This window comes from Colobus angolensis, unplaced genomic scaffold (genome assembly GCF_000951035.1).
Source record: "Colobus angolensis palliatus isolate OR3802 unplaced genomic scaffold, Cang.pa_1.0 Scaffold178, whole genome shotgun sequence".
Classification (NCBI taxonomy): domain Eukaryota; kingdom Metazoa; phylum Chordata; class Mammalia; order Primates; family Cercopithecidae; genus Colobus; species Colobus angolensis.
Genome location: NW_012114910.1, coordinates 4,709,429 through 4,732,231, shown reverse-complemented (window position 1 = coordinate 4,732,231; position 22,803 = coordinate 4,709,429). Strand labels below are relative to the sequence as shown.

At 53.7% G+C, this 22,803-nt stretch overlaps 2 protein-coding genes across 7 annotated transcripts in view; both read left to right on the top strand.

Annotated features, from left to right (window-relative positions):
• Window positions 1–6,666, top strand: part of ADGRG1 (adhesion G protein-coupled receptor G1) — a 45,007-nt gene extending 38,341 nt beyond the window's left edge. For 3 of the 6 annotated variants that reach the window (XM_011938823.1, XM_011938826.1, XM_011938822.1), the window contains 4 exons: window positions 1,042–1,328; window positions 2,410–2,518; window positions 3,340–3,608; window positions 5,088–6,666. In XM_011938823.1, coding sequence (XP_011794213.1) covers window positions 1,042–1,328; window positions 2,410–2,518; window positions 3,340–3,608; window positions 5,088–5,218 — 796 coding nt within the window. In that variant the 3' untranslated portion in view covers window positions 5,219–6,666. The remainder of the gene's footprint in view (window positions 1–1,041; window positions 1,329–2,409; window positions 2,519–3,339; window positions 3,609–5,087) is intronic. The other 3 variants (XM_011938825.1, XM_011938824.1, XM_011938827.1) reach the window with 1 other exon arrangement.
• A 3,050-nt stretch (window positions 6,667–9,716) lies between these two features.
• The window catches only part of ADGRG3 (adhesion G protein-coupled receptor G3), a 21,024-nt gene continuing 7,937 nt past the window's right edge, over window positions 9,717–22,803 (top strand). Inside the window, exons 1-8 of the mRNA XM_011938828.1 lie at window positions 9,717–9,937; window positions 14,775–14,928; window positions 17,701–17,839; window positions 19,680–19,826; window positions 20,691–20,825; window positions 21,328–21,367; window positions 21,689–21,789; window positions 21,929–22,041. Of these exons, the coding sequence (XP_011794218.1) occupies window positions 9,880–9,937; window positions 14,775–14,928; window positions 17,701–17,839; window positions 19,680–19,826; window positions 20,691–20,825; window positions 21,328–21,367; window positions 21,689–21,789; window positions 21,929–22,041 (887 nt within the window). The 5' untranslated portion in view covers window positions 9,717–9,879. The remainder of the gene's footprint in view (window positions 9,938–14,774; window positions 14,929–17,700; window positions 17,840–19,679; window positions 19,827–20,690; window positions 20,826–21,327; window positions 21,368–21,688; window positions 21,790–21,928; window positions 22,042–22,803) is intronic.

Below are 22,803 nucleotides of genomic sequence, written 5' to 3'. Positions count from 1 at the left end.
GCAGAGGTCAGATTGTCAGGCTTGACTTGGCCTAAATTGGGGTTCACTTGCCCTCAGTGCTGAACCCTTTTGGAGAGAGGAGAGACACCCTCAGTTCTCACTGTCCCCAGTCACGAGGAAGGAGAAGAGGAAGGTGAAGCTGTATTCATGTGTGGGCACAAGCATGTGTGTGCATATGTGACTGTCATGTGTGTGCACAGCTGTGTCCCCGGGGAACTAAGTAGGTGATGGTGATGAGGAAAGACAGCTGGGTAATGACATGGGCCCAGCGGAAGGCGGGGGGTGGAGGCAGAAGTCCTCAACACCCAACTGCTCACAAACATGCCCAAGGACACAGCACAGGAACCCTTAGGAATTGAGCACCTTATCTGTATCAGATGCTTTGTGTCCGTGTAACTCTCACCCCGACCCTACGAGGGCACCATTCTCCCACTTCACAGATGGGCCAACTGAGAGTCTCAAGGGGAAGGGACCAGCTCAAGATGGTGCCATGAGTTAGCGGCAGGGCAGGGTGGGACTCCAGGGTGGGGATGCTGGGACCTGCATGTTCTGCTGCACCCTCTAGGGCCATGTAGAATCCTGGAGTGGGGGTGGGAGGTGGGGTGTGCACACATTGACTTGCAGACCTCAGACAGACCGATGCGCGCAGCCCACACTCAGACTCACAGGTGCACAGTCATGCAGACAGACGGGCAGACACAGAACGTGGACGGCATGGATTCTCCAACACGGTGAAAATGCCAAAGTGTTTGGCATTCTCCGACTTCGGGGGCGTCTGGTTTATTATTGTGGTTGATTTGTCTTCCTTGCTCTGCCTGGCTAAGGCTTCTGTTAAACGTGCACATGGTGCCTGAGTCTGTGGGTGCTGGGCACACAGTAGGTGCACAGGGGGATGTGGGGAACAGCTTGGCTGCAGCCACAGGAATAGGATAGGGGGCGTGTATGATTGCGTGTGTGTCGGACTTGGGGGCAGTCTGGGAAGGCTTCCTGGAGGAGATGTGGGCACACTCCCCTCTCTACCTTCCCACACTGGCCCACCAGGGTGCCCCTGCCGTGCAGGAGGAAACCTCGGGACTACACCATCAAGGTACACATGAACCTACTGCTGGCTGTCTTCCTGCTGGACGTGAGCTTCCTGCTCAGTGAGCCGGTGGCCCTGACGGGCTCCCAGTCTGGCTGCCGAGCCAGCGCCATCTTCCTGCACTTCTCCCTGCTCGCCTGCCTTTCCTGGATGGGCCTCGAGGGCTACAACCTATACCGACTTGTGGTGGAGGTCTTTGGCACCTACGTCCCTGGCTACCTGCTCAAGCTGAGTGCCATAGGCTGGGGTAAGTTGGATGGGGGATACCTCAGACCTGCCTCTCCCACTTGGCTCTGGTAAAACCCAGGCACCTGGTTCTGCCTCTCCATCTATCTCTCTGATTTCCTCCCGGCCTCCTTCACTCATCCTCAGGTGTCCTTCACCTTGGCTGGGTCACGGTCCCCTTTAGGAAGAAGTGGTGAGCCCTGTCCCCAAGAAACACTTCCAAATTCTCCACATCACTCACTGCATTGCAAAGGGGATTTATGAGCAGGGCCACTGTGTGTGAATGTGCAGGTTGTGCACTGCTCAAAGGCACCCAGTTCAGAGATCAGTGGGGCTGCAATCCAGTTCCGCTCCACTCATTTCATTAACTCAGGCTGGCAGTGGCCCTGTCTCAGGATCCCTCTGGACCTTGGGTAACAGATTCCCTGCGGCTTTGGCATTTTGTTCGTGGCCAATGACTGTTCAATTCACCTGTGGCTCAGCCCTCATGTCAGACCTACAGCCCAGGGGCTCGTGATGCCACAGGTCTTTTTGGACGTTGCACAGATCCCCAGCCTCTGCATGCCCCTGACTCCAGCTTGCTGCTCCCCGTGGGTTTGTCATTGGACCCCTTCTTTGTCCATTCCCCCATTTGCATGAAATTCCTATGGAGGTGTCTCTGTATGAGGACTCTGTGTTTGGAGGTGGGCAGCCCGCTCTAGGGAGCTTCCAGTCTCCACCTAATGGGCGAGGTCAAGGCCCAGTGCAGACGTCCCCTGATGGCAGAACTCTTGCTGTCCCTCCTAAACTCTCTGCCCCTCCCATCCCCCCTGTGACATCCAGCCCTGCAGCAGAGACCCACAGGCCTTTCTCCCAGGGGCCCCCAGGGCGATGAAGGGCAGGGCTAAGGTTGGAGGAGATGGCTTCCCCGTATAGGAAACCCAAACTGGAACGATAAGGGGGAGGGTCCAAGCTTGCGGGAACTTCGCCACCAGATGGGGCTGTGTTGGCTTCAGGAGCCCACACTTCAGAGGGGCCCTCACCCTCCAGACCCCCTGAGGCCAGCAGGGAAGGGGCAGGCCTCAGAGAGTGGGAAGTGGAGCAACATGCATTGTCACCCTCAGGCTTCCCCATCTTTCTGGTGACGCTGGTGGCCCTGGTGGATGTGGACAACTATGGGCCCATCATCCTGGCTGTGCATAGGACTCCAGAGAGTGTCATCTACCCTTCCATGTGAGTGGCTGTGTGCAATGGGGGCAGGAAGGTGGATCTCTGGGCACAGAGGCCAGAGTGCAGGCCGGGCCCAGGTCATGCTGGCCAGGAGACACCTGGGTTCCAGTCTCCTCAAGGAATTGTCCTGGCAGTGGCCACAGCACTAGTCTAAGAGTCATAGAGGGTGAGAAAAGGCTTGGATCCACCATTCACTCACCAGATGACCTTGCGCAGGCCCTGGCCCTTCTCTGAGCTTCGGTTTCCTCGTGCATGAATATGGGTATGGGTTGGAGCAGATGAGCCTCACCACATTCCTCAGCAGCACCTCTCTGTCTCCCCAGGCAGATGGGAAGACAGAGGCTCAGGGAGGGGAGAGATCCACTCTTGGTCACACTGAGGGCTGGTGTGCTGTTCAAAGGCAGGGGATGAGTGTGGTTGAAGTCCAGGGCTTCTCCACTCATCTGATTCACCCAGGCTGGCAGTGGCCCTGCCTGTGGATCCCCTGAACCCAGCCTGGAAGCCAGGGTTCCCGAGCTCCAGGCTGGGAAGGAATCCTTCCCATTGGCTCACTGGTTTTGAAATTTTCAGCTCTTCACATTGTGACCCAGTGATTTCTGCCTCACTTTTGTACTATCTGTATTATTACTTACTTGATATTTTCCTTTAAACAATCTGACTGGTTAACTTAAATGTATTTTTAAAATTACATCAACACTGTAAATAGAAAACAAGCAATATTTGCTGTAAACAGTGGATAATCCTGAAAACAAACATGACAACCACAGCCCAGGAAATGCCACCCCTGCTGGCTGCACACGGAGCCCTCCCGCCCTTGCCCGCAGGTGCTGGATCCGGGACTCCCTGGTCAGCTACATCACCAACCTGGGCCTCTTCAGCCTGGTGTTTCTGTTCAACATGGCCATGCTAGGCACCATGGTGGTGCAGATCCTGCGACTGCGCCCCCACACCCAAAAGTGGTCGCACGTACTGACGCTGCTGGGCCTCAGCCTGGTCCTTGGCCTACCCTGGGCCTTGATCTTCTTCTCCTTTGCTTCTGGAACCTTCCAGCTTGTCGTTCTTTACCTTTTCAGCATCATCACCTCCTTCCAAGGTAAGGAGAAGACCCGTCCTTTGGCCGAGGCAGGGTGCCTACACATGGAGCACAGGGCAGGGAAGAGATGACCCAGGGAACCTGAAGGCTTCCCTTCTCTGGGCCTCAGTCATCCCATTCATAAAATGGGGACATCCAGGCCACAGTCAACAAGTCTTTATTGAGCACCTACTATGTGCAGGCCCTGTGCTAAGCCACAGGGCTATGGCTGAGCTGGTTGGGTGTGGACCCTGTTCTCATAGAGCTCAGCTCTAGTGGGGAAGACTGAGCGTCAGCGGACAAGCATGTAGCCGTCAAAGCTGGTCCCGTATAGTAGGGATGCCGTCATGAGGACATGCTGCACAGAGCCTGGACTGGGGTGGGGGACCCCCTAAGAAGGGTGGCCAGGGAGGCCTCTCTGGATAGGAGATGTGTGAAGACAAGAGAAGGATCTTGCCATGGAGAGATGGGGGGCCTCCCTACTCCAGGTGTGGCCCACGACCAGCAGCAGCAGCATTGTTGGGAGCTTGTTGGAAATGCGGCCTCTGGGCCATCCAGGCCCTGCTGCATCAGAATCTGCATTTTCATAAATGCCTATGGGGTCATGTGCACATGACAGACTCAGGAGCCCTGGTCTAGGGGAAGGAAGCTCCAGGCAGAGGGAGAGGCAAGAGCAAAGATCCTGAAGTTGGAACCAGTTGTGTGTTGGGACAGTGAGGGAGAGCGTGGCCAGAGGGCAGCAGGTCAGGGACGGAGGGGTGGGATCCCGGGGCGGGGTTGTGAGGGCCCTGGCTTGATGCCAACAGGGTCCCTTCCTGTTCTTACATCTATGCGTGTACATTCAGGTGCACACACAGGCGTGCACACCCCTCTGTTCCTGGCCGTGCAGAATGGGAGGGGGTTTATGGCCAGGCCCAGGGGCTCACATGGGGTACAAGGCCAGCCTCCCATACAGGGTCACCCTAGAATGGGAGTTGGGAGTTGGTGGTGGGGAGATGTTACCAAAATTTTGGTTATTTAACATTCAAACCTTCTTTCCTGCCTGTGAGATGCGGGGACTCAGGATTGAAAGTGAGGCGTGTGCATTCACACAGACATTCACTGAGCTGTGAATACATCCTAGTGCGGTTAATTTGGGGGGTGCAAGATCACACAGTGCTTAAGTGGGTGGGCTCCAGAGCCTGTTCACCACGGTTTGAGCCCCGGCTCAGCCACATCCCCTTACCTGGGCCTCCTGGGCCTGTTTGTTTACAAAAGAGAATAGTGATGAATCGGACGGGCCTGTAGGAAGCTTGTGACAGTGACAGGCCACATGGGGACTTAGCGTGGTGCCTGGCTCATAGGAGGTGCTCGCTGGGTCCCCTGGGTGCCCGACAGCACGTGCTGGGCAAACACTGGTGGGGAAGTGGGGCAGACCCGAGTCACAGTGGCTGGGGAGGGAGGAGGACGAGTGGGGCAGGGCTCCCCCACCTGCTGACCCTGTGCCTTCGCTGCCCGCAGGCTTCCTCATCTTCCTCTGGTACTGGTCCATGCGGCTACAGGCCCGGGGTGGCCCCTCCCCTCTGAAGAGCAACTCAGACAGCGCCAGGCTCCCCATCAGCACGGGCAGCACCTCATCCAGCCGCATCTAGGCCTCCAGCCCACCTGCCCGTGTGAGGAAGCACAGATGCGGCCTCACTGCACACTGACTGCGGCCCCTGAGCCAGGCCCAGCCCCAGGCCAGTCAGCCAGACACTTGGGAAGGCCCAACGACCATGGAGAGATGGGCTGTTGCCGTGGTGGATGGACTCCCGGGCTGGGCTTTTGAATTGGCCTTGGGGACTACTCGGCTCTCACTCAGCTCCCACAGGGCTCAGAAGTGCACCGCCATGCTGGCTAGGGGACTGTCCTCACATCTGTCCTAACCCGGGTAGAGGCCTGGTCTCTCCTTACAACCCCTGGGTCCAGCCCTTGTTGCTGGGGGGCCAGGCCTTGGATCTTGAGGGTCTGGCACATCCTTAATCCTGTGCCCCTGCCTAGGACAGAAACATGGCTCCAGTTGCTCTGTCTCTCGTGGTCACCCTGAGGGTGCTCTGCATCCTCTGTCATTTTAACCTCAGGTGGCACCCAGGGCGAATGGGGCCCAGGGCAGACCTTCAGGGCCGGAGCCCTGGCGGAGGAGAGGCCCTTTGCCAGGAGCACAGCAGCAGCTCGCCTACCTCTGAGCCTAGGCCCCCTCCCGCCCTTAGCCTCCCAGTCCTCTCTCCATCTTCCCTGGGGTTCTCCTCCTCTCCCAGGGCCTCCTTGCTCTTTCATTCACAGCTTGGGGTCCCCGATTCCAATGCTATGTTTCGGGGAGTGGTTTCTAGGAGCTGCCTGGTGTCTGCTGTAAATGTTTGTCTACTGCACAAGCCTTGGCCTGCCCCTGACCCAGGCTCAGTACTGATGCCTGGATTGGGCTAGGTCCCTCTGTCCATCTGGGCCTTTGTATGAGCTGCATTGCCCTTGCTCACCCTGACCAAGCACATGCCTGAGAGGGGCCCTCAGCCTCTCCTGAAGCCCTCTTGTGGCAAGAACTGTGGACCATGCCAGTCCCATCTGGTTTCCATCCCAGCACTCCAAGGACTGAGACTGACCTCCTCTGGTGACACTGGCCTAGAGCCTGACACTCCTAAGGGATCCTCTCCAAGTCCCTGCAAATAGCTCCAGGCACCCTCAGCCACCCATCATGGTTAATTCTGTCCAGCAAACACACACAGGTTGGTCGCTGGCCTGTGCTTGGTGGTAGGGACGCAGATGACCGACCTGGAACTCCCCCTGCCAACCCTCAGTCTGGTATGTGAGGCGTGCATGAAGCAAGAGCTCCTGGAGCTACAGGCACGGGGACAGGGAGCCATCATTCCTGGCTGGGAATCCTGGAAGACTTCCTGCAGGAGTCAGCATTTAATCTTGACCTTAAAGATGGGAAGGATGTTCTTTTTACGTACCAATTCTTTTGTCTTTTGATATTGAAAAGAAGTACGTGCTCATTGTAGAGAATTTGGAAACTGTAGAGAGAATTGAGAAAAATAAAAATCAGCTGTTGTTATCACCTAGCAAACTGGCGTAAGCATTTTGGGTCATTTCCTTCTGAGCTTTTTACCAGGCTTCTATTAAAAGAGTCATTGATGCAAATACCTTGAGGCCAATCAGGAAACATGAAAGAGAGAAGAGGGCTGTGTGTGAAAAAAAAAAAAAAAAAAAAAAAAATCGACTGCTGGAAACCAGGGCAAAGGGGAAGATAAATGTCAACTTGGTGTCTGTGCTGGGGAGGCAATGGAGAGTGGTGGGGTCTGTGGTGAACTGGAGACTCCCAACCCTGTGCTGAGGGGGTGGCTGCTCATCAGCTCCAGCTGGTCACTGCATTGCAGGGATGAGGGCCCATGTAGCCAGATCGCCTGCCTTTTATGAGAAATGGGAAATCCAGATTGTGGTTTGAAATCCCCTGATTTTGGCAAATCCAAAACATTGTCTGGCCAAGGAGATTACAGTCAAAAGCTGCCTGGTCCTGGGATTTGTGCAACCAGTTTACTGACCACTCTGCAGCAGGTGGGCTGCAAGAATGAAATCACCGGACTTCTCTCCCATCCCTGCCTTTAACCTTGTTCCACCAAATCAATCTCTCCTCCCCCTCCTAAGGCCCAGATTAGGCAGATCACACAGGTTCCCATCTTCCCTGTGGTGAGGGCAGTCGCAATGGATTATTGTCACCGTGTTCAGTGCAGCCAAAGTCCTCCCCAAGGCCCACAGCCCACTCTCTTCCTTCTGCAGGCTCTTCCCTCCTCCCCTGGCCACTCTGGGGGTATGTCCAGCAGGGAAGAGGCTCAGGGTCTTGGATTGGACAGGGTGGGTGTGAGGCAGCCGGGCCTAGACTGGCAGTGCCCTCTGAGGGGCATGAATGTGGGATTTTGGGACCTGCAGGGACCAAGAATCCCTGTGCCCTGTGGCTCTCCCAACCCTCCCTCCACTCGCTCCACTGACCTCTGTCTCCACCTTTCTGCAGGTAGTGGGGGGGCTCCTCTTATGCCCCCAGTTCCAAAGGACAGAGGCCAAACCTTCCCAAGCCTCCCCTACCCCAGTGTCCGGATTGGGCAGCCCAGGGGCATCAGAGCCAGCTTCCTCCTTACAGGCCTCTAGGTCTCCATGAGGGTGTCTCTCAGAGCCCCATGACTGGGCTAGGTCCTGGGGCGGGGGTTGAGGCAACTCCCCCCATCCTCCAGAAGGGAGGGAAAGGACCCAGCCCCCTTCTTCTGCAATTCTCCCGCTTCTCATAGGCCCTGGACGGGGCACCAACAGCTCCGTGCTGATCCTTTCACCCTGATGGTTCTTATCATGCACTTTCCTGGGCTGTGGGGCTTTGGACAGTGGGACTGCCCTTTCTGCCAGCACGTGGCCAGGCCTGCATCTGGAAACGTCCCTTTAACTTGGGAAATGGATTGGAGTAGCCAAGGGCTGAATGCTGGCTGGGTCTGGCTAGAGGACTTGAGGCCCCGCCCACTGGAGCCATTGGGAGAAGCTGGGGCAGGAGGTGGCAGGAAGGGATACTATTGTTTTGTTGGCCCTGGGATTGGGGGGGTCTCAGGGTTCTGTGAGTGGCTCCAGGCTAGTCCCTGGTCCACATGGGGCCTTTCAGGGAAGGGGCCATAGGAAAAGGTGGCCCTCCTTCCAGCCCTGCCTGACCTTCCCCTGCCCTCCCCCCAGGTGCCCTGAGCCTGCATTCCCAAGTGGGCTGGGTGCTCAGAGTTCCACTCTGCTCAGCCCCAGGCCCTTCTTCATGCACTGGTACCTGCGAGCCTCTCTGAGGTCCCAGGCGCCAGGATGGCCCAGCACATCCAAGTCCACTGCCCCACCTCATCCTCACCTGCAGCTGGAAGGGAGGTCTGCAGGTCTTCCCGGAGAAGGCTGGCTGAGTGTGGAGCAGTGGCAGGCCCAGTCATTTATCTGCCTTTGCAGCCCTCCCTGCAGGGGAAGGTTTCGGGGCTCAGGAAGCCCTGGACTCTGACCTGCTGCTCCATGCTGAATTCCCACCTGCTCCCACCCCGTGAGTGACCCTGACATCCCCTCCCTACCCCTTCCCAGACCCAAGGGGCTCAGCAGGAGACACTGAGAGGGAGGAAGGGGAAATGGAGGCCAGCGGGGGCCGAGTGGCTCCCCAGTTCAATCCCAAGGCTAAGTAGGGCTAGTGCCAGCCCCGTGGGCCAGAGGGGGATGCCAGCAACCACACACCTTGGCGGGATGCCCTTCACCTTCCAATCTCCAAGTGGCCATGACCTCATCCACAGTGCATCCGTGGGGCCTCCAGAGTTGAAGCCCGAGTGACTGGAGCCCCAATTCCTTTAGGCTGAAGCCCAGGAGTGTTTGCCACCCGCCCCCACACCCGATCAGTGACCAGCTGGGGTGTGAAGACAACAATTTCACCACTCTAATGATCAGAGGCGATGTCATGGCCACATCCACTGGCTGAGTGGCTCCGCCTGCGTTATCTGTGAGTTCATCACACACCTCCGGAGGCTCGGGGTGACAGACAGTGCATGCAAGGTCACCCAGCCAGGAAGTGGCCAGGATGGATGTCAGCCCAGACCTGACCAGCCCCTGGGGCTGCACTCCTGTCTTCCCGCTCCCCTGCCTGTGGGACCGTCCTGTTATCCAGGCTGGTGGGGGAGGCTTAGGCCACAGGGTCAGCTCCTGCTCTCCTCCCATGCCTTCCAGCCTGGTTCAAGCCACAGGCTCCATCCGGGTCTTTGTCCTCATGCCCAGAGCCAGGCTCTGTGTCCAGCTTCTTGCAGGTCTCATCAAACCCTGACACAGCCTTAGGAGGCAGCCCCATTGCCATCTTCACTTTACAGAGGAGGAAACAGGCTCAGAGAGGCTCCCAGCTTGTGAGAGGAGGGGTCTGAGTACGTGCGTCTGACTCCAAAGCCTGTGCTCATCACAGTTCCCAGGGGTCTGCTCTGAGCCAGGCCTCTGTGGCCACCCAGCCTCTAGCCCCATAGATCCACCCCAGTGAGGCCTTGGGGCACATACCTGGGTGGGCTCAGCAGCTTCCTCTGCAGGTGGACCCAGGGTGCAGTGAGACTGGGAGCACTACCCAGTTCCCCACGATCACCTTTCACAACCCAACCGATGGGGCCATTGAGCAGGAAGGGTGAGAAAGAGGAGACAGGAAGCCAGAGCGGTGGGGCTGCAGGGTGGGGGCAGGCCAGCTCGGCAGAGCCTGGGGCCAGACGGCCAGACAGCTGCAGGGCTCTGGTGGTGTGGGCAAGGCTGACCAACGATGGCGACGCCCAGGGGCCTGGGGTCCCTGCTCCTGCTTCTCCTGCTGCCGACCTCAGGTGAGTGGCTGGCTCCTCATCCCCTCCTGCCATGCTGGGCCAATGCTGCCCTGCCGAGGGAGGGATCCAGGGACAGACACAGGGACTAGAGAGGGTGAGGAGTTGGGATGTCTGGGACGTGTCCTCCGAGACCCCGCGTGGCTGCCTCAGCACCTCCTCTAGCCCTGTCCCTTTGGGTCAGTCCTGTCCTTCCACTAAACTTTGCTCAGGACTGGTCTCAGGTTCCCTTTGTTGCTCCAAAGTGCCCTGGAGATAGGGGAGGTTGGAGGGTGCTCCCTGACTCCCCGACCTGGGCTGTGTCTCCCTGACAGGCCTGGCTCTGGGACAGGGGTCGGCCCTGGGCAGGCAATTCTCCAACTGGCTTGTGGGATCCTGGGGACAGTATTCGGACACTCTGGAAGCTGAGGCCAGGAAAGTCTGTCACCTCGTTCTTCTGGCCCTCTCCTCCTGTACATGTCACCCTACACTGGCTCCCTCTCCCAGTCTCAGCCACGACCCCTTGGTCCTCAGTGGCCTGAGCCAGGATCCACACTCCTCCCCGTCACTCTCCTGTCTCACACACAAACACGTGGTGCGTCTCCAGAGGCCGCGGAAGTGCCCAGGCCTTGCCTTTACTGGCCTCTCTCCCAGGAAAGCTGTCCCCCTACCCCTTGCCCACCTAGCCGGCTCCATTTACCCTTCTTGGCCTCTGTGGTGTCTTAGCAATTCTCTCAGACAGAGGGAGGTGCTTCCCCTTTAGTGCTCCCTCCTCAGTACTCCTGTCTCGGGGCCTTGCGGGCTGCTCTCGTTTTGCTCCCGACTCAGTGAGGGGCCTGCCTGTCCAGCTCCCTGTGTCCAGCGTGTGGTCGCATGACTTCGGCCACACAGGTCAACTGCTTTGGGCTTCGAAGAACCATCTTCTCTTCAACCATTGGGAGATTCAATGGAGTGAATCAGTCCCTGGCTCAAAAAAGGGTGGGAGATGGTAGCACTGTCCTCCTAGTGGCCCCGGGAGGTCCTGGTACAGAACAGGCCACCGGGCAGCCCTTGATGGATGGATGAACAGAGCCACTGATGGCAGCTGTGACCAGGGCTCGTGGGCATCCTCAGGCCCCAGTTGTCATGGCTGGTTGGGTCTTCAAGGCTCCTCCAGGCAATGCTGTCTCCCCCATGGTGATGTGGGTGCTCTGGTTGGGGCAGAACAGCAGCCATTTGATTGAGCGAGGAGCTTTGCGAGGTCTATACACAGGAAGGTGTACATACTTCCTGTGTGGACAGTGATGTGTTAGTCTCCATTCATCCATTTGCCCATTCATTCATTCATTCAGGAAGCAGCGATGGTGCCCTCTGCTCCTGCTGGTACCACTTGGCCCCTGCCCTCTAAAGGCTGACAGTCTGCAGGAGTGACACAGTGTGGTGGGGACTCGCATGTGAGACCCAGCTGTTAGGCCTGAGCAGGGGTGGATGCAATGGAGGGGCTGGCATGAAGGAACACGTGACAAAGGTGCGGGCAGAGCACGGGGAGCAAGGAGGGTGGTCGCTGGGCAGGCTGGCACCTGAGGCGGCCTTCAGCACTGTGAGGTCTAAAGGGCCCAGGAGGGAGTGGCCCCCTGGGCTTCTGGAGCCAGACTGTGGCTGCAGGAGGGAAATGGCGGTGGTTTGCTCGTGGTGAGCCAGCAAGGGCTGAAGGAGCCATGCAAGGTGGGGGTGAATGTCCACCCTGCCCTCCTCCAGCCCACTCCCCATTTGCTGACCCCCAAATGAGGCAGTCCATGGAGGCCAAGCTCTGGAGCACAGGAGGTCGGGCGAGTAGGCGAGCGTTATCCCACCCACAGGCCTAACACAGCGTCTCCTTGTCTGCATGAAATGCTTGCAGTGTCTTCAAAGAATAAACACGGAAAAGATATTTAATGATCCTGTCTGTGCAGGGTGCTTGCCAGGAGCTTCACTTACATGCCTGCACTGAAATTCATGGCAATCCAGGAGAGAGTCTCTGATGTCACCCACCAGGGGCCTGCCTGCACCTGCGCTCATTCATGACAGCAGGGCTGGGATGCAGAGGATGGCACCTGCCCTCAAGCTGACGATGTTCTCTCCCATCCTCTTCCTTCCCCTCCCATTCCCTCCTCCCCTCTCCTCTCTTCTTCCCTCTCCCTGTTTCTGTCTTCCTCCTCCTCTCCCTCTTCTCCCCTTTATTTAAAAAGCAAACATGGATCATATTACAAGCATGCCCATCTATCATTTTCATTTCCTATTAAACAATGCATCATAAATATCTTTGTAAACAGAAATTTACAGTTCCTTTATAAGCTATCTAAAACAAATTATCACATATAGAGTCCATTATTACAAAATCCACTCTAAAATGTTATTTTTTTACTCTGCTGTTACTCTTTATTCAGCCATTATTTTTATCATGTATTTTTTTGTCTTAATGATTAAAAATGAACAGTTTTTTAAAAAAATGTGACAGTAATACTGGACATGATTTTTTAAAAATCAAAAAGCAGAGAGGGAAATAAAAAATGGAAAGCAAGTGAGCTCCTGCTCGCCTCACCCCCCAGCACCACCCATTGCAGACGGAGCTCTCCTAACAGTCCCTGGGGGCAATCCAAAAAGTGACGACACAGAGCAAAGACCCACTTCCCGTCCTCAAGGGGAGAAGGATACAACAAAGCAATTCAGAGTAAAAGACATATAAGTGGCCACAAATACACAGGTAGATGCTCAAACTCCTTAAATGAAAATAAGATTCAATGTCATCTCTCAGACTGGCAAAAATTCAAAAGTTTAGTAAACTATAGAATAATAGGCATGTGGATAAATGGTCACTCTTACCCACTTTGAGTGAGAGTATAAATAGGTACACCATTTTCTGGAGGGAAATTCAATAATACCTGGCAGTTTTTTAAAGCACATACAGAAAGTCCTATAATAGGAATTTTTGTTGTTGGTTTTTTTTTTTTTTTTTTTTTGAGACAGAGTCTCTCTTTGTCGTCCAAGCTGGAGTGCAGTGGTGCGATCTCGGCTCACTGCATCCTCCGCCTCCCGGGTTGAAGCAATTCTTCTGCCTCAGCTTTCTGAATAGCTGAGATTAGAGGCACCCACCACCACGTCCGGCTAATTTTTGCGTGTTTAGTAGGGCTTCCCCATGTGGGCCAGGCTGGCTGGTCTCAAACTCCTGACCTCATGATTTGCCCACCTCCGCCTCCCAAAGTGCTGGGATTACAGGCGTGAGTCACTGCGCCCAGCCTTCCTGGCAGTGTTTTAAAGCACATACAGTTAGATACAAAAAGTCCTATGATAGGAATGTTTTCTATGAGTTCTCAACACAAGCTGAAAGATGCACACTCAAGAATTTTTATGGCAGATTGTGAAAAACAAGGTCCACCAAGAGGGGACTGGTTAAAAAAAGTGTTACAATGCCCATGTAATGGAGTAGTTTGCAACTATATAAAGCATGAGGTGGAAGTTCTTCAAGATATATTGCTAGTCCAAGTGTGGTGGCTCATGCCTATAAATTCCAGCACTTTAGGAGGCCAGGATGAGCGGATCGCTTGAGCCTAGGGGTTTGAGATCAGCTTGGGCAACACAGCAAAACTCTGTCTCTACAAAAAATAAAAATAAACAACATTAAAAAATGAAAACTAGCCAGGCATGGTGGCATGTGCCTGTAGCCCCAGCTACTTGGGAGGCTGAGGTTGGAGGATCAATTGAGCCTGGGAGGTCTAGACTGCAGTGAGCTATGATCATGCTATTGCACTCCAGCCTGGATGACAGAGCAAGACTCTGTCTCAAAAGAAAAAAAAAAAAATATTGTTAAGTGACCTTATTTGTGTAAATTTTAAAAATGATGTATTGGCAGGGCGCGGTGGCTCACACCTGTAATCCCAGCACTTTGGGCAGCCAAGGCAGGAGGATCGCTTAAGGCTGGGAGTTTGAGACCAGCCTGGGCAACATAGTGAACATAGTGAGAACCCTCTCTAATCAATTACAACATTTTTAGTTAAAAAAAGATGTACTTATAAATACTTGCATATGCATACCTTCTGCAAAATTTCTAGAAGGCTGTGCAATAAACCGTTAAAGGTGGTAAACTCTTTGAACACCTACAATGAGCTATGTCCTTTATCTCCAATCCTTCCCAAAACTGGCAAGGAACGTATTATTAGCTCCATTTTGCTGGCAAAAGATTGAGCCTCAGAGAGTTTAAGTTGCCTCAGGACAGCTAGTAGATGACCCAAAGCTTCCACTTCCTGCCCTGTGTTACGTGAAAGGGAACTGAACTAAAAGTCACAAAAGCTGGTCTTTAGTCCTGGAGCAGCCTCCAACTACCTAGTAACCTTTCTCAAGTCATTTTGCTCCAGGGACCTTGGTTTGGTGTATTTTCTACCTATCCCAGGAAGTAGCTGTGAGGGTTGTAGTGTGAATGTGGGAGAATGAGGCAAACCAAGACAGAACACATCCAAGAGTTTGACCAGGAGGCCACAGTCACAAGGGCTTTGGAAGGTCTGATGTGGAATAACTGAAAAGCCAGGCAGACTCCGTGGAGGAAGGGATAAAGGAGTAATAGCACAAACATATTAAACCCTGTATTGACAAAGCCATGTGCCAAGCCTTTTGTACGTGCTTTTTCCAAAGCATCCTACCAGCCCTGGGAGATGGGGTATTTGCTTTTACCTTGGAAACAGCCCCAGAGACGGTCTGCATCCTGCTCAAGTGCACCATTGGTGTGATGTATGGAGCTGGAATTCCAGCCCAACCACCAGACTCTGGAGCCTCAGCTCCTTTCTCCGCTCCTCGTCCTTGTTGCCCATCTTCGTCCAGCCCATTCACACTCTCTGCATTCCTTCCTTAGGTCAGGAAAAGACCACTGAACAGCCAAGAAACACCTGCCTGGGGAGAAACAACATAGACAAGTACGACACCCTCAACTTGAATGACAAGGCTTCGTGCTTCACCAAGTGCAGGCAGTGGGGCAGCGACTCCTGCAATGTGGAAAACTTGCAGAGGTGAGGCGGCCCCCTGAGCTGGAAGGGAAATTTGAAGCTGCTAGGAAGGGGCCTATCAGGAAGGGATGGGGCCATCTGACCCCATGGCCCCAGAAAATGCTGCTGCCATCTGACCCTTCCACCTTGTTTGACACCGCAGTCCCCCTGACCCAACACCCCCATTCTGGCAGCTGGGGTCCCTACTGATCTAGGGGATTTAGAGATGAATCCACTCCTATCCTGGCCCTTGGGAGTTGTGGAAGGACAGACACAGACCCAAATAATGATGATTCCAGAGTGTATACAGAAGGGCAGACAAGGTGCCAGGTTAGCCTGGAGGAGGGAAGTTGACCAAGGCTTCACAGAGGAGGAAACCTGGAAAGGGCTTTGAAGGGTGCATAGGAGTTTTCCAGTTGGATCTAAGCAATGGTGGGGATACAGGCAACAGAACTTGGAGAGTAATGGGGCATAACTACAATGCTTTGAACTGTAACAATGTAAACTGCGTGGGGATGGAAGAGACAATGGGCACATGCGATGGGTGGGAGATAGGACTGGAAATAAAAGCAGAGACTAAGGTGTGAAGGGTTGTGTAAGCTATACCAATGGCAGGGGTGTGGCAGGGCAATGACATATTTTAAGCACAGGTAGAGTATAGTCAGCTCTGCATTTTGGAAAGATTGCTCAGGCTTCAGGGACGGCTACAGGGGTGGTGATGCAGGAAGACATGACCAGGGCTCTGGGTGGCAGTGAGGGCCAAGCCAGCACCACCAGCAGCAATTGGCATTGTGTACTTGGAAAGGAGAGATGGAAGGGGGAGATGATATGATGTACACTCAATAAGACAAGAGACTGGTTAGATGTGGGTGTGAGGGAGATGAAGGGGTTTAAAACACAACATCTTTAGGAGACATCTCCAAAAATATCTCTGCCTCTCTTTCCTTCTCCCACTCCTAATCAAAGTTGCCCATAACTCTTCTGGGATACCTAGAAAAGCATGTGGCTTGTATTAGTACTTAATGAATATGTGTTAAAGGAATGAGTAAAATCCCTGTGCTCTCAGACTTGGTGTTAGGACAGCCATCTCATTGGATCATGTTATTTCGGTGGCCTGAAAATGCTTCCATTCCTACCTGCAGCTGATCCAGTAGGTTCTTAGCACCCTAGAGCTGTTCAGAGGCTCCTCTTTGTGCTGCCAAGGTATATACCCAAAAGAATTTAAAAACAAGTCTCCAAACAAAAGCTCATACATGGGACAGGCACGGCGGCTCACGCATGTAATCCTAGCACTTTGGGAGGCTGAGGGGAGCAGATCACTTGAGGTCAGGAGTTTGAGACCAGCCTGGCCAACATGGTGAAACCCTGTCTCTACTGAAAATACAACAAAATTAGCCAGGTATGGTGGCCGACATCTGTAATCCCAGCTACTCGGGAGGCTGAGGTGAGAGAATTGCTTGAACCCAGGAGGTGAAGACTGCAGTGACCTGAGATCTCTCCACTGCATTCCTGCCTGGGCAACAGAGTGAGATACTCCATCTCAAAAAAAAAAAAAAAGAAGAAGAAGAAGAAGAAAGAAGAAGAGGGGGAGGAGGAGGAAGAAGAAGAAGAAGAAGCAGAAGCAGCAGCAGCTTGTACATGAATATTTGTAGCAGCACTTCTTCACAGTAGCAAAAAAAAAAAAAAAAAAAAGAGAGGAAAATACCCAAATGTCCCTCAATGGATGAAGGCATAATCAAAATGTGATCTCCCCATATAATGAAATAGTATTCATCCATAAAAAGAAATAAAATACATAGGCCAGGCATGGTGGCTCATGCCCAAAGTCATCCCAGTACTTTGGGAGGCTGAGGCAGGAAGATCACTTGAGGCCAGGAGTTCAAGACCAGCCTGGGCAACACAGTGAGACACCAACTCTACTAAAAATAATTTAAAAAAAGAAATAGGGCCAGGGGCAGTGGTTCATGCCTGTAATTCCCGCACTTTGGGGAGCTGAGGTGGGCGGATTGCTTGAGGTCAGGAGTTCGAGACCAGTCTGGCCAACATGGTGAAACCCCATGTTTCTCTACTAAAAATAGAAAAAATTAGCTGGGTATGGTGGCTCATGCCTGTAATCCCAGCTACTTGGGAGGCTGAGGCAACAGAATCACTTGAACCCGGGAGGTAGAGGTTGCAGTGAGCTAAGATTGTGCCACTGCACTCCAGCCTAGGCAACACAGTGTGACTTCATCTCAAAAATAAAATGGAATACGGATACACGCTACAACACAGATGAACCCTGAAAACATGCTGAGTGAAACAAGTCAGAAACAAAAGGCTACATGTGGTATGATTCCATTTGCTTGAGCTATCTGGAATAGGCAAACTCAGAGACAGAAAGCACATGAGTGATCGCAGAGGCTGGGGGAAGGGGGAAGGGAGAGCTTCATGGGTATGCGTTTCCTTTAGGGTGATAAAATGTTCTGGAACTAGATAGTGTGATGGTTGCACAACATTGTGGCTTACTTAATGTCATTGAATTGGACACTTTAAAATGGTTAAAATGGTAAATTTTACGCTATGTGCACTTTACCACATGCACAAAAAAAGACAAACACATAAAATACTCAGAGGGATGCCTGGTGGGAATCCTGCAGGAGCAGCCTGGACGGCCCCCAAGCCACTCTCCTTCCTCCTGCCCTGATCCCAGGGTCTTTACTTTGAGAGTTTGGGTCGGCCCTCTCACCCCAAGAGCCTGACGAGTGAGTAACTCAGCCTGCAGGATCTTACCCTCCCCACATTCCTGGCCCTTTGCAGATACTGGCTAAACTTTGAGGCCCATCTGGTGAAGGAAAGTTTGACGGAGAAGGTGAACATGCCTTTCTTGAAGGCTTTGGTCCAGAACCTCAGCACCAACACCGCAGAAGACCTCTACTTCTCTCTGAAGCCCTCTCAGGTGAGGAGTTCCCCAGCCCTCTTGGCTGGTTCAGACCCTATTTTTCTTGGACATATATTTCAAAACTCTAAGAGAGTTATAGCCTGTGATTGGTGCTCATTAGGGCTTGTCTCTCTCCCACATCCCAATTGGCAGAGCTGTGTCTGTAAAATGAGCTCTAAGTCTCCTCCAAGCCTAAAATTTCCTTGAGCTCTTCTACTGAGGGAACATATTTGAAATGAGGTAAAGGGTTCAATGGACAGACTCTGGGTTTACGCTGGTCTGGATTCAAATCCCAGCTCTGCTCTTGACCAGCCAATGCGATCAGGGGCAAATTACTTTTCTGAGCTTTGGTTTCCCTGTCTGTAAAAAGATGAAGATATTGCCCACTTTCAAGATTCCCATGGCCAGGTGCAGTGGTGCACACCTGCAATTTGAGGAGGCCGAGGTAGGAGGACGGCTTGAGGCCAAGAGTTCTAGACCATCCTGGGCAACACAGTGAGACTCCATCTCTACAAAAACAAAACGAAACACAAAACAAACAAAAGATGAATGAGAGGAGCAAATGAGATAATGCACAGGGAATGCTTGGGATAGCGAGGGCTCAGAAAGTCTCCTGCCTTCCAGAAGAAATGGATGTAGTGGTGGAACTTCAGGCTGCAAGGTGAGTTGGTTAGCATTGAGGTACCTTTAGGTTTGTCTGGAGAAAGGGAAATGGAAGATAGATTCTTTCTCCACCCTCTAGTATGTCACTCAAGCAGCTGAGACCTCTGCATGGGTTATGCACTGGCCCCAGAAATCACCCACATGTCCTTTCGATGAGGGTCTGGACTGGGAAGGAGAAAGTTGGGGCCTTCAGCTCCAACCATAAACCCCCTGTGCCAGTGTGCATGGGGTGCTTCTGAGGCAGGCCCTGGGTGGGTCAGGCTGTAGCCCTTAGTGGAACAGGGAGCGCAGAGAATGAATGAAACATGCTTTGCGGGTGGGCACAGTGGCTTATGCCTGTAATACTAGCATTTCGGGAGGCTGAGGCGGACGGATCACCTGAGGTCAGGAGTTCGAAACCAGCCTGGCCAACATGGTGAAACCTTGTCTCTACTAAAAATACAAAATTAGCTGGGCATGGTGGTGCATGCTTGTGATCCCAGCAACTTGGGAGGCTGAGGCAGGAGAATCGCTTGAACCTGGGAGGCGGAGGTTGCACTGAGCTGAGATAGTGCCATTGCACCACTGCACTCCAGCCTGCGCAACAAGAATGAGACTCCATCTAAAAAAAAAACAAAAAACCATGCTTTGCAATGACCACTGAAATGTATTTCAATATTTTGACGATTCTTTGTTTTTTAAAAAAGGTATTGTTGTTGGGCAGGCAGGATTTCACATTCAGAGTAAATGTGTGTGTCCTCCCTCTCTGCCCTTGTTCTCTCGCTTCCTGAACTTCCTTCCTGACAGTTTTATTCTTTCTGTTTATTCCTGAGTCAGAAGTCAGACACTGTCACAATCAAGCCTTGTGTAAACACTGGGACTGTTAGGGCTCTGGCCAAAAGCACACGCCCTCCAGCCGTCCTCATACTTGCACATTCAGCTTGCCCAGGCGTCAGGTGCCCAAACAGGCACAAGCTTAGCTCTACTCTCTGTATTGGGAAAACCGAGGCTCCACAAGGGCTATAACTTGTTTAGGGACGCATAGCCTGTGACGAGCAGAGCTTGCACTGTGTCCCAGGCGTCCTGCTTCTCAGAGCCGACAGTCCCAGGTGCTGTCCCCTACCCAGTGTGCCTGTTTCCCCTCCCAGCTGGGGGAGTGGCAGGACTCGTGTTGGGGGCTGGGCACTGATGGGAGCTGCTGTGTCTGTGGTTGTAGATTCCGAGGCAGGTGATGAAGGATGAGGACAAGCCTCCTGACAGAGTGCGGCTTCCCAAGAGCTTTTTTCGATCCCTGCCAGGCAACAGGTCTGAGGTCCGCTTGGCCATCACCATTCTGGACATCGGTTCAGGGACTCTCTTCAAGGTGAGGACTCAGGGAAGCTCCAAGGTTAAGTGCTAGGTCCTCTGGGGGCCCCATGCCACAGCTTGCTGTCACTGGAGTCTGCTGAGGGATCCAGTGGGGACGGAGCAGGTCATGAGCCTCTTAGTGTTTCCAGCGCAGCCCATGGTCATCCCAGACCCCTGTTGCTAGAGTCTATGGCCTTCAGACTCACACTCGTCACACGCTTTCAGATGTTTGACCCCCACACATCAGTGCCCTTTGGCTCGTCTGTGTATCCTGAGGGTGTTCATGTGCCCTGTGTGTCCTCATGCCTGCACAAACATGCGTGTCTTTTTCTATTCCTGTGCACGCACAATCCCATGTGCTCAACTGTGATCATATCCACACAAGCAAGTGGACCCATGCCCTTGCACATGTGTGTACCAGGTATGTGCACCCAGAGGTGTGCATCCACTCCTGTGCAGACACGGGTACCCCTGAGGGCTGGTGTGCTCCCCCCACCAGCCCCCTTTCTACCGAATACACACTCACGCTAAGACCCTCAGGGGCACGCTGTCCTCCCCGCTGACTTCCATTTCCTGGCCGATCTTAGCCCCCTGCTCCCTCTAGTTAAGAGGGCAGAGGAACGCTGGAGGCCAGCAATGGAGCGCTGTCACGTGCACAGCTTTGTGGCCAGGCGACCTGCTTGGCCCAGCCCAAGCAGGAGACCACTGGGAGCAGCAGGGAGGAGGCTGCCTGTGACTCCTTAGCTCCCTGGTCCCCTGTTCTCGAACTCTGCCCTCCAAGAAAAGGCCATGGGTTCCTGGAGGCTCCTAGGAACCCCAGCCTTGGTAGGTTGGGATGGCCCCTTCTGCAGCCTAGCCTCCCCGATCTCCCCTTTCACAGGGCCCCCAACTCGGCCTGGGAGATGGCAGCGGCGTGTTGAATAATCACCTGGTGGGCTTGAGTGTGGGACAAATGCATGTCACCAAGCTGGCTGAGCCTCTGGAGATTGTCTTCTCCCACCAGCGTCCACCCTCTGTGAGTCCCCTGCCCAGGCCTGGCAGTCACTGCAGGGCAGACAGGCGGGTGGGCACACCTGGGCCTATGGGCCCTGCATGGGACACTACACATCTGTCCCCAACCCTTCCACAGTCACCCAGGAGGAGCCATTAGGACCATACACATAATTGGGTCCAAGGCCACACACCATAGAGGCACACATGAGGACTTGGCAAGCCCGCATGCATACCCACGGCATTCCACATCCTCCACACCCATGCTCCCCGGCACGCACACATGCATGCAGACAGGCAAACCCTCCCGCCCACAGCCCCATACCACAGTCGCGCCCTTCACACGCTGGCCCAGGGCTCATCAAATGATGCACTTAATTTTTCTGTGTGGCCCATGGGCGTGAACCTTGCCTTCTACCGAATGCACACTCACGCTAGGCCTCGGGGTAACACACTGTCCTCCCGCTTCCCCTGCCCTCCCCCAGCCTTCCCTTTTCCTCTCTCCTGACTTCCACTCTCCGTTTCAGAACATGACCCTCACCTGTGTATTCTGGGATGTGACTAAAGGTAGGGCCTGGAGGACCTTCTCTGGGGTAAGACAGGAAAGGAGGGTATGGGCTGCATTGTGGGGCGGGGCAGGTTCCACTGGTCGAGTCCCTCTCCTGTCTTCCTCTCCCTTCCCCTCCCCTCCTCTCCTCCCTTCCCCTCCCCTTCCCCTCCCTTCCCTATATTCCCTTCCCCTCTGTTCCCCTCCCCTCCCCTCCCTATATTCCCTTCCCCTCTGTTCCCCTCCCCTCCCCTCCCTATATTCCCTTCCCCTCTGTTCTCCTCCCCTCCCCTCCCCTCCCTATATTCCCTTTCCCTCTGTTCCCCTGGCCTCCTCTCCAGGACCCACTGGAGACTGGGCTTCTGAGGGCTGCTCCACGGAGGTCGTGCCTGAGGGGACCGTGTGCTGCTGTGACCACCTGACCTTTTTCGCCCTGCTCCTGGTAACAGCCCCCTCCACTCTGATCCCAGCCATCCCAGGGGCTTCCAGCTCCTGCCCAGGGGAGAGAGCTGCCTGGTGGTCTTGGGGTATATGAGCCTGGCCTCCAACTGATGTAGTCCCGGTTTCGGGGTCATCCACAGAGACCCACCTTGGACCAGTCCACGGTGCACATCCTCACACGCATCTCCCAGGCGGGCTGTGGGGTCTCCATGATCTTCCTGGTCTTCACCATTATTCTTTATGCTGTCCTGAGGTGAGTGATCCCCACCTCCCCACCATGTCTCTCTCCCACCCTCAAGGGAGGCAGCAGGGCAGGGTGGGAAGCACTCAGGTTGTGCAGCCTCTGACTGATGTCCTCTCCACACATGAGTGTCTTCACCCCAAAATAGGGTTGGGGGTTGAAATGTGTCAGAGCTATTTCAGGAGCAAGTGGCAGAAACTCAACTCAAATTGGCTTAAACATAATAGGGAATGTGTGGTTCACATAACTGAGAATAGCAAATAGCAAATAGGGTTCATGTAATTGAAAAACCCAAGGTGCATGGACTTCAGGCAGGGTTCAATCAAGGGGGGGGGTCAAAAGAGGTCCCCAGGACTTGATCTCCTTTTGCCTCTCACAGCTTTGCTCACCCCTTGACAGTCACATCGGGCAGCCTCACCACCCTCAGGGGCCCTGGCTGCCTCAGGATTGCATCATAGGTCCTTAGCTGCTTAGGCAGCAATAAAAGAGATCTCCTCTTTCCAAGTATTCTAAGATGAATCCCAGGATTAAGAAGGGTTTAAAAAAATTTTTTTTATTTTGAGATAAAACAGAAAGCTACAAAAATAGTGCAAAGAGTCCTGTGGTTCCTTCTCCCAGATTCCCCCTATGGATATGGATACATCCTAGACAACTGTAGTTCAATATCAAAACCAGTAGCTGGTGGTACAGTACTGTTGACTAGAACATAGACTTTGCTTAGTTTTCACAATTTTTTATGCACATTCATGTGTGTGTCTATGTGTGTGTGTGTGT